Below are 11,031 nucleotides of genomic sequence, written 5' to 3'. Positions count from 1 at the left end.
AAAAAAAAAAAAAAGAAAGAAAATATGGTGTATATATACACAATGGAATTCTATGCCTCCATGGTTTCCCTTATTTGCAGACTTTGTTTCTAAGGAATGGATTAAAAGCTCCTAGAGCCTGTGGTTTGATTCTCTACATTTAGGTTGGTCCACAGTTTAAAGGTTTTGCTTAATTTTATTTTTACTGTCCCTTGTCATTTTGTGTTGGGAAATCGGTATCTGTAAATATTTATTCTGTGGGCAAAATGCTACAGAATACCATAGTCCAAGTACAAAATAATTTATTTCCTCTCCAAACATTTCTTTATTTCTTGTTGTATTTTCTCTTCTCTTGCCTCCTTTGTTTCTTTTTTTCTTCTCAATCATGTTTTGGATTTATTAAAGAGACAAAAATGTTTAACTCCAAAAAAGATACAAAAGATTAATTATGACTGGTCTTTTCTAATATACAGAAAAATATATCGGTTCTGTGGAATTTTTGTTTGTTTCGTGGTTGATTGGTTTTGGTTTTTTGAAAAATAGTTTCATGATGAAGTCTAGCCTCCAATCCTCCTGCCTCAGCTTGCTATATGTCAGGATTACAGACATAAACCCCTGAGCCTACCTAATAGTTCTGTTTTATAGTGAACAATATCAGACCTAATGTATGTTTTGACAAAATTCTTACCTGTAAGAAAAAATGGTCTAGGGTTATAGTTCAGTGGTTTGGTGCTAGCCTAACATATGGAAGGCTCTGAATTTGATCTCCAATACTGCAAAAGAACTGAAATAAAAAACAAATAAAATCAAGATTAAAGAATCAGTCTTTCAGGCTAGTAATGAGGCTCAGTGGTAGAGTGCTTGCCTTGCATGCATGAGACCCTGGATTTGATTCCTCGGCACCACATAAGCAGAAAAAGCTGGAAGTGATACTGTGGCTCAAGTGATAGAGTTTTTGCCTTGAGCTGAAGAGCTGAGGGATGGCACCCAGGCCCAGAGTTCAGGCCCCATGACCAAAAGAAAAAAAAATCAGTTTTTCTAGACATATAGAATGGGGAAATTATGTTTGCACATTCTGGCTTCATAAGACAAATATTTGAGAGTGTATGGACCTTTCACCTCCCATGTGACACATTCCACATCAACAGATAACCAAGACCAATACAAGACAAATATAGCATCATTCTCCCTTCACTCTCTAACCTAAACTGCATTCCAAGCAATTCTTACCTTCATAAAATTCATTGACTTAGGGGTAAATAGGAAGAAATTAATCTCCCAATTTATTGTAAGTGGCAAATTCCTTAGTACTAACTCCCATAATACAAGTAGAAAATGTATCAATAAATTCTATTATTTCTGATCTTCTCAAACCTTTGAGATAGCTCTTTGACTACTCACACAATGTCTGCTGCTTACCTAAGAGGAGTTAGGCAGTTAATCCTAATCTAAAGTCTGTCAGTCCAAATCTCACCCCACTCAGCATGAATTCCTATCTGAAGTTGAAGAGATGGGTATGGGGAAGGGGGCTGGGTGTTAGGTGAATGCACCCACAATGAACTGGTTCAGTTTCTGGGGCTGAGATGGCTTTTTCATCATTATTGTTGGGAAGGTAAGCAAATGTCACGAAGTGGCTAATACTTTGTGGGAGCTCACTAGGCACAGGCACTAAATTCTCTCTTAAATGGATGACAGATTTTTTTTTTAACTAATTTCCATCCTACACATGAGAAAATGGAGTTATTGAGTGGCTAAATGTCAAGACACATGTTCAGAAAGCTGGGATTCACCTCCAGCCAGCTAACTTCAAAGCTTTGGTGCTTAATTGCTGATTTATCACTGGTGACAACTTACAGAAAAGCTTTCAAAGTGTTCAGGATGTTGTTTTAGGGAAAGTTTTGAGAAAGCAGTTTTCTTGTAAAAGAAGCAAAGCGCAAAAGGGTGGATGTTAGATTCAGACATTGGGTCCATTTCATTGTAAATGAGGCCATGCAGGTTTACCACTCCAAACACTCATGTTTACCACTGCCTGATGCGGATCAGCTCTCCATACATGTCAGGGGCTATGGCAACCGAATTGAAGGTAACAGAACTTGGAAACAAGCTTACAAGAGTGAGTCTTATCAGAAAATGAAAGTGGCAGCCCTGGGTATTAGAGGAGCTAAAGGAAATCATCTAAGACCCCTTCGTGCACCATTGTTTTTAGTGGTAGCACCATGGCTGCTTCACTGTCAGACATTGCATACACATTTCATGCAGGAAGAGAAACAAATCAGCAAAGTGAAGTTTTGCCTATTTGGTGGGTGGCATTTCAACCTACCTCTCATGAAATGCAAAGCATCCTGAACAAATTGGGCGTCTTTTAATCAGGAAAGGAGGAGGAATGGAGTTTATACCGGTATTGTGTAGAAATGCAAGCCTAAGGAGAAGAATGGAATGAGGTGGAGAAAAGATGTGAAAAGATGACTCGACCTGAACTTATTTTACCTTGTCAGATTCTCAGGTCTCTTAGGTGGCGGGAGGAAGCCTACTGTAGGTAGGACAAGGGTGGCCTCTCCTGCATTCCCAAAGAATGTACAAAGGTTCCAACACTTCCCACTGGGCCCAGGCTCGAGACAAATCGCCCCGCCCACAACCACGCCCCGCCCCATGGCCACGCCCCACGCGGACCACGCCCACCCATGCTGGGAGCCAGAGGGCTGACGGGATCCAGGACCCGGGGGCGGGACTCACCCCTTGCCCTCAGGGGTCCCTCGGGCTCGACCAATCAACGAGCGCCCTGTTGGCCATCCGCAGCCTCGCGCGCCCCTCCCTCTCCCGCCGGCCTCTGCGTCCTAGAATCCAAGATGGCGGGATCCAGGCGAAAGCGTCCCCAGGCCAGATCGCGACCGTTTTTCTATGCCCTGCTGCTGTCTCTCAGTCGTCTCGTCGGGGGCGATGGCCTGGGAGGCGACGCCATGGCCGCCGGCGCCGCGGGCACGCCGGCCGAGCTGCCACACCGTCGTTTCGAGTACAAATACAGCTTCAAGGGGCCGCACCTGGTGCAGAGTGACGGGACCGTCCCCTTCTGGGCCCACGCGGGGAGTAAGCCGGGCCCGGGGGCCGGGGGGACCCGGGCGGGAGTGCCGGGGCCGGGGGTCCCGGGCGGGAGTGCCGGGGCCGGGGGTACCCGGGCGGGAGTGCCGGGGCCGGGGGCCGGGGGTCCCTGGAGAGGGTTCCGGGGCTGGGGGCCGGGGGGACCGGGCGAGGGTTCCGGGGCTGGGGGTCCCTGGAGAGGGTTCCGGGGCTGGAGGCCCGGGCGAGGGTTCCGGGGCTGGGGGTCGGGGGTCCCGGGCGAGGGTGAGGGTTCCGGGGCTGGGGGCTGAGGGACCCGGGCGGGAGTGCCGGGGGGATCGGGGGCCTCGGAGTGCGAGTTCCGGGGACGGGGGGGGGCGGCCTCCGGAGGGGCCGGGGTTCCCCTGAGCCGCGGTGGGCACCCTCGGGGCACGGGTCCCTCTCCGGCCCGCCAGTTGTCCAGAGAGTCTTCCCCGTGCTCCGTCCACTCCCGCTGGCCTTCCTCGGTCTCTTGGTTCTGGCGGTGTAGTGTTCTGTCCGTACACCCCCACCCCAGCCGGCTCCCAGGTGTCGCGTTTCACCCGGACGCCACGTCTCCGAGGGACACGTGCCCCCCCCTCACCCGCCTTCCTCACCTGAAGCCGCCCTGGCAGCCCCCTCTCCCCTGCCCGTCTTTTCCCTGGTGTCAGGCTGTGTCCCACCCTCCTAGAAAGCTCTAGACAGCTCGGACTCGTCGTCCTTCACCTTAAAGCTGCTTCTGGGAGACTGGGAATAATCTCGGGTCTCCACGCCAGGCACTCTGCAGGCAGTCTCGCTTTTGTTTGGTAGCAGGATACCCTCTTTGGCATGGTTTCTGAACTTGAGACAGTGGCATAGCTTCTCATTTCAAGGGGGAAAAAAAAGGAACAGGAGAAATGGAAATAATTACTGCCTCAAGTTTTATTTTCTCTGTATTTGGTACTCATAAATCAAAGTCCCGCTAGAGCATTCATGTTTGGAAAAGAAACAAACCTACCTGCAGTTTTATGTGCTGATGTGCCAGCTGCTGACTGAGCCATCTGCCTTAGCGCTTGGCGTGTAATAATCTCTGTTCAGGGACCATCCGATGCAACCTGTGCAACAAGTAGCAAATGCTTTTCTGTGTGATTAAGCAACCATGTATATGAGGCCTTGTATACATTATTTTAGATTACCAAAAGCTTGGAACCATAGGAAGCATACTTTAAAGAAAAAGGCCATTTCCCTCGAATTAATGTGTAATTATAAGGTTAAATTTCAATTTTATTTAATGACCAAGTCATTAAGTTGTTGAAGCACAGTGTAATTATGTTGTTATTTGGCAGTCACTATAAGCCTGCTGGGTGTATTTTTCAATCAAGATAACATTGTTCTTAATGTACATAGAGATGATACACATGATACCAAACACAAGTGCTTGAATTTTTTGTGGTTTTTATTTTGCTTTTTGGAAGGATGCTGACTTGTATTAGTGGTAGATTTATTCACACTTTTTGTTTTGTACCACTCCATTGCCTACTTGCTTCTATCTCTCACATGTACACATCAGGAAATTAAAGACAGCAATCTCAAATTTACGACCCATAACCAATTAGTGTGTTGCCAAAATGCCAGTATAATTACCTGTGGGATTTAAGTTGTATGCTTAGACTGCATTTCAAATAGAGATATGTATTTTTAGCCATGCCTTATGTATGTACTGCAGACTCTGGGAATTACTGATACCTATCTATTTATATCTTTAGAAATCTATGTTAGAAATAGATACAGATATGTATCTTGCTTTCTTGTTACTGTAATTTTTAGTCTCTTCGCTTAATGCCATTGTTCATATCCACTCTTCATTTATTCTCTGATCCATTCAAAACAAAAAATAGAGAAATTAAATCTGGTTTAATCACAGCCTTTTATGACTTCAAGTTCAAGATAAACTGGTGTTGTTTCTTTCTTAGCTTTGTCCTTTTGCACTGTCATTCTGCATCTGTAGGTCCAAAAGGGCATTAAAAAGAAAAGATAGCATTTTCTAACTATAGCTCTGAAAGCTCTTTCACCTTCATACTCTGAGTTGATCCTTAGCAGGCAGAGCAGGTATTGTCTGTAATTTATACAGAACAGTTGCTGTTTGGAAATGTTCTTAGAAAAGGTTATGTAACTGGCAAGTGTCAGGACAGCTGAACTCAAACCTAGGCCTTCTGATTGTCAGTATTTTTTCCATGTTGTCCTTTCTCAGGCTTTTTAGTGCTTGGAAGTGTTAGTAGCAGATGGTGAATGATCACACACTAGAAATGTCTCAGCTTTTCTTCTTATGAATGTTTCTTACCTGTAAAGTGATTTGTAATTCTTTTATTTCCCAGCATAAATGTCAGAATGGTTACTATTTGGGAGGAAATGTTAGCATTGTTCAAAAACTTTAGGCTCAAGCCTAATAATAGGAATGAAACATTTTTATAAGCATACCTAGTTTTGTCATACATCAGTTTCTTATACTTCACGTTATGAGTTTTTATTCACAAGTTGAAGTTTGTTGATATTTTCCAACAGCTGATGATCTAATCTTTTCAGAAGTAAATTACTTAAAGCACATGTAGAGTTTAGACATAATGATCTTGTACATTTAATAGACTCAGGCATACTATATAACTTTAATAAACGCCGAAAAGCCACAAAAATCTGTGACTTGCTTTATTCTGGTGTTTTCAAGCTGAACTGATATCCCCAAGGCCTGTCTGTATACACATTTGCATAAGCACTTACATATCCATGAAGTTGGTAGGGAGGTGGAATAACTTGATTAAAACTAACAATTGGTAACTGATAGAATTAGGACTTGAACCTAGCTGAAAGTACAAATCACCGGTGGGAACCACAATTTTCTCTGAGAATTCTTTTAGACAGTTTACCTTGAATTGAAATGGAAGGACTGGGAGCATAGCTCAAGTGATAGGGTGCTTGGAGGCCCTGAGTATAAACCCTAATACCTCAAAAAAATTCATTTGCCTCTCTCCCTAGAAAAAAAATATTCTGCGTATATGCTGAATATTTTGCATGTAACTTTTGGGATATTTATGGGGCTAATCAATCCTAGCCCTTCATTTTACACATGAACATAGGATCGATCTGGGAGAATAGAAAGATTATTGTTCAAAATCACAGTTGAACTCAGACTAGGAACAAGTGTCTTGATTCCTAGTGGTAAGTGTTCACAGTGTTTGAGTTTTTTAAGGTTTCTAAATTGACACAATACATTGCAGGCTTTTTATACGATTCATATATTTTTTAGATTTTTATAAAAGTCTGAAGATTAAATAGACAAATTTACCTTGTAAGTCATTTCCTCCATTCGGTGTGGTCTTTATATTTTTTATTCTTGTGGAGATACTCTTTGTATAAAAATAAGGAGGCTGAGGACATTGTTCAAGTGGTGTATAGTGCTCGCCTACTTTATGCACTTGCAAGGCCCTGGGTTCAATCTCCAGCACTTACAAGAAAAAAAAAGATAAATAAGAGATGTTAGCTCTCAAATTTCAAAGTTGTAACTTTCAACCTGAAATTATTTGATAACAAAATTGTTCTATAGGTTACAATTTGATCTTTATGGTTATATGTAGTGGTTCAGTACTGATGTTTGAATTTTACCTAATTATAACGCAAAATTTTTCTTCTCTGCTTTCTGCTGTAGATGCTATTCCAAGTTCAGATCAAATTCGAATAGCACCATCATTAAAAAGCCAAAGAGGATCAGTGTGGACAAAGACAAAAGCAGCCTTCGAGAACTGGGAAGTCGAGGTGACATTTCGAGTAACTGGAAGAGGTCGGATTGGAGCTGATGGCCTAGTATGTGCATTTCTGTTTTTGAGAAGATACAGATACATGCATTTGCCCTAGCATAATGTACAGCAGTATGATTATAGTACATACCACTAGCTTCTAACTTCCTTGTTTGTATTTTCAGGCAATTTGGTATACAGAAAATCAAGGTTTGGAGGGCCCCGTCTTTGGATCAGCTGATATGTGGAATGGTGTTGGAATATTTTTTGATTCTTTTGACAATGATGGAAAGGTATATTTGTTGTCAGAATTGCTCCCCACTTTTTTTCCTAGCCAGGCTAGGCTGTGAGAAGCATATCTTACCTGTCACTGATGTGTTTGGCAGTAGAGAACTCCTCAGGTGACAATCTCCATGTAGCAGAGAATTCAGCAACTAAGAACTATGGAGACAAATTTTTCATACACCAACTTAAAGTTATAATGGAGACCCAAGTCAGAACTTTGCAATGACTCTCCCCATCCAGCTTGTACTTAGTAATTATGATAAGTAAACATGAGTCAGTCTTTAGATGTGGGCAGCGAAAGCAGCAGTGTATAGAGACCATAGTAGTTTGCTTTCGTAACAGTATTCCTATGTATTACTATCTCTGGCTGACTCATGTATTCATACATTTGCTATGTTTATGTTAACCATTTATTTGATCAGGTCAATTTTTTGTTTTTCTTTTTTGTGCCAGTACTGGGACTTGAACTCAGGGCCTGGATTCTGTCCCTTAGCTTTTTCAAGGCTGATATTCTACCACTGAAACCACAGCCCACTCTTAGATTTTTGCTGGTCAGTTGGAGATAAGTGTCTTAATGTCCTGCACTGGCTGGCTTTGAATCTCAAAACTCAGCCAGCTCAGTAGTTAGGATTACAGATATGAGCCATCAGCAGCACCCAGCTTAGGTCAGTTTTTATGATTTCTCCTAAAATATTTAAGAACAAATGAGCTTATATATTGGAAGCATTAACTGGTGGTTTCGCAGCTGCTTGTTCTCCATTGGTGTTTTTAAACATCACTATTAGCAAGTTAAAGATCTTTTGCAACTCCATAAATGCCAAGACCATCATATTTTTAAATATTGAATCCTACAGTCTCATCTATGTAAGAGACATATCAAGAAGGATCTGGAAATTTTTTTTTAAGTTCAGGACTTTAAATGTTTTCTTTTTTTGTTTTGTTTTGTTTTTTTAGAAAAATAATCCTGCTATAGTAATCGTAGGCAATAATGGACAGATCCATTATGACCATCAAAAGTAAGTGTGTGATTTTTTTTTACATCATTTCCATTTCTGCTTCTCATTGGAAACCTCATGAAATATATTCAGATTTGAACACCAAACTAAATCTGAACCATATGAACTGAGATTTTTTGTTATCATTTTGTAATTCAGTGAGAAGGTCACAGTTTGTTTCTATCTTAAAGTTCTTTCTATGGAAAAAAAATCTCAGATTTCAAACCAAGTATGTTTTCATTTAATTTTAAAGCTTATCAGATGTTGCTGGCTCTTAGTGATGCTACTAGCCACTTTTAATTGTTATTTAAAGAGGTCTTTAAAAATGAAGTTTAGCCTTGACCAAACTAATGAGTACACAATGTATGTCACTTATGTAATCTGAATACTGCTTTATGTAAAAACTGTAAATGGATGGCAAAGCTTCTGAGTATTTAGTGTATTTATAATGTATATAAATTAGGTCTGTACATTTTTTAAAATTTTCATATAGTTATGGAATAATTACTTTTTAGCCAGTCAGTAAGCTGTAAGGAAACTAACTTGTCTGCTCCAGTTTACTGTTTCCCATCTTGGTGGTTTTCAGCCAGTTCAGGTAGTTCATCACCCATCCCTGTGCAGCTGTTAGAAGTGCCTGGGCCTTCTGTCCTCACTCTGTTCAGTGGATTTAGAAGGAAGCCTGTAGATCTGCAGCTAAAAGCCTCATGAGAGATTTGCTTCTGCCACAGGATAAGAGGACCTCTGTGCTTGTCTCCCTTAGCACAGGAAGTCATTCCCCTTCTTATCAAGCCATGGTGACATTAGCATCTGTGTACCCAGTGTTCTCACAGGAAACACTTGCCTGCCATCTTTGTGTCTTAAGAATAAACAGCTTGAAGTATCCTAAGACTCAGTCATACCTTGCTATTATTTAATCTTTTAGAATTTTAGATGTTGAAACACTTCCTAAGTCTGTTTCTTTTTGTTTTCCTTTGTTCTGTGCTGTAGTGATGGCGCCAGTCAAGCTTTAGCAAGTTGCCAGAGGGACTTCCGTAACAAACCCTATCCTGTCCGGGCCAAGATTATCTATTACCAGAAAGCATTGACAGTAAGTGATAATAAACAAATCACAGCTTTCTGGTAGGACTTTTCCTTTTGAGTTCTTGAAGTTAAAAGCACGTGGCTTCAGAACTGGCAAACCTGAGCATCTCATAAAACTTTGCCAGCAGGTTTCCTTTGTTCATTTCCTTAGGTATTTAACCATCCTGCTGTTTGGCATATGTGACATACATATCCAAGACTTGAGGATGTGCAGATGAGTCAGACAAAGGTCATTGCCTTCAAAGAACACACTGAGTAGTGGACAAAACATACATACCATTTCTGTTCTGTGTGACAAAGACACAAGTACCATCAAGGAATCCTGTGGTTAGAATCTTGTAATTCTGTGGGATTACAAGGAAGGTCTGAAAGCAAGAGCAGGTGTGTGTGTGTGTGTGTGTGTGTGTGTGTGTGTGTGTGTGTGTGTGTGTGTGTGTGTGTGTGTTCTAGCCACAGAAAGCAGTCACAGGGCCTGAAAGCAAGAGCAGGTGTGTGTGTGTGTTTTCTAGCCACAAAAAGCAGTCACAGGGCCTGAAAGCAAGAGCAGGTGTGTGTGTGTGTGTGTGTGTGTGTGTTTTCTAGCCACAGAAAGCAGTCACAGGGCCTTGAGAGGGGTTGAAATATTTGAGGGAAGAAAATATGGCTCCAAGACAAGAGATCTAGAGGAGATGACACTGAAAGGTTGAGAGTAACAGACCTTGAGTGGAGTGTACTAAAGTTTATCCTAAAAGGAACTTTTAAGACAGTTCAGAGTTTTAAGCAAGAAGTGAAATGATACAATTAACACTTTTGAATAATAACATAGGGCCCAACATTGTTAAAATGGTATGTGTGAAAGATGATTTAGACTCCTGACCCTTAAAGTATCACACTTGTGCTCTGTACTCTATGCACAGTTAACTCCCAGTGACTACAACACTGGAAATTGAATGTGGGAGAGTTTAAGTACTTGAACAGTGCCAAACCAAGTAACTAACCAACTAATTGTGAGTTGAACCCAGCTGCATTATCTTATACAATGATGCCACATGAGAAATATTAAGTTACCCTTTATAATAATGAAGGGAAGATTGAATATTATTGCTAATAAAGTTGATCAATTCACTCCATAATGTCACACAGCTGTGGCTATAATTTTTCTTTTTAGGTAATGATTAATAATGGCTTTACACCAGACAAAAATGATTATGAGTTTTGCGCCAAAGTGGAAAATATGGTTATCCCCCCACAAGGGCATTTTGGAATATCTGCTGCCACAGGAGGTCTTGCAGGCAAGTTTGCTGTCTTATATTGAAAATGTATAGATTGCTTCTTGTTGTACAGTTTAAGGACATATATACTTGTTTATGTAGAACTGTGTAGATTATTTGGCCCCTTAGTGTGCTATGCCATTCTTTTACTCTATTGGGACTGTTATTTTTTTGTTTTTTTTTAACCTGTGTTGTTCTATAGGTGTACGATTGCCTCAAGCACATACAAATACACAGATTATAGAATCAGTAAAAGAACCATGTTTAATATAGAGGCTTTAAGAGATTAATTGTCACTTGAGGACTGTGGGTTGACACATCACATATAAATGAATTTGGCAACCTTAGGAGATGGTTTTTTGGGGGCCAGACTTTAAACAAAGATATGTGATAATTGAAGTTATTCCATACTAATACAATTTTGTGTTTATATGGTGCAATGTCGTTTTTTTGTGTTTTTTTGGAGGGGTCCAGTCGAGGTGCCTGAACTCTGGGCCTGGGCGCTGCCCCTCAGCTCTTCAGCTCAAGGCTAGCGCTCTACCACTTGAGCCACAGCACCACTTCTGGCTTTTTTCTTTTTGCTTATGTGGTGCTGAGGAATCG

The 11,031-nt window shown here is 41.4% G+C and overlaps 1 protein-coding gene across 3 annotated transcripts in view; it reads left to right on the top strand.

Moving 5' to 3' along the window:
- The first annotated feature begins 2,812 nt into the window (after positions 1-2,812).
- Positions 2,813-11,031, top strand: part of Lman1 (lectin, mannose-binding, 1) — a 21,184-nt gene continuing 12,965 nt past the window's right edge. For all 3 annotated transcript variants that reach the window (XM_013019003.1, XM_013019004.1, XM_013019002.1), the window contains exons 1-6: positions 2,813-3,063; positions 6,731-6,885; positions 7,004-7,111; positions 8,058-8,119; positions 9,086-9,185; positions 10,326-10,449. In XM_013019003.1, coding sequence (XP_012874457.1) covers positions 2,826-3,063; positions 6,731-6,885; positions 7,004-7,111; positions 8,058-8,119; positions 9,086-9,185; positions 10,326-10,449 — 787 coding nt within the window. In that variant the 5' untranslated portion in view covers positions 2,813-2,825. The remainder of the gene's footprint in view (positions 3,064-6,730; positions 6,886-7,003; positions 7,112-8,057; positions 8,120-9,085; positions 9,186-10,325; positions 10,450-11,031) is intronic.

This window comes from Dipodomys ordii, unplaced genomic scaffold (assembly GCF_000151885.1).
Source record: "Dipodomys ordii isolate 6190 unplaced genomic scaffold, Dord_2.0 Scaffold43, whole genome shotgun sequence".
Taxonomy (NCBI): domain Eukaryota; kingdom Metazoa; phylum Chordata; class Mammalia; order Rodentia; family Heteromyidae; genus Dipodomys; species Dipodomys ordii.
This window is presented reverse-complemented; position numbering and strand designations above follow the sequence as displayed.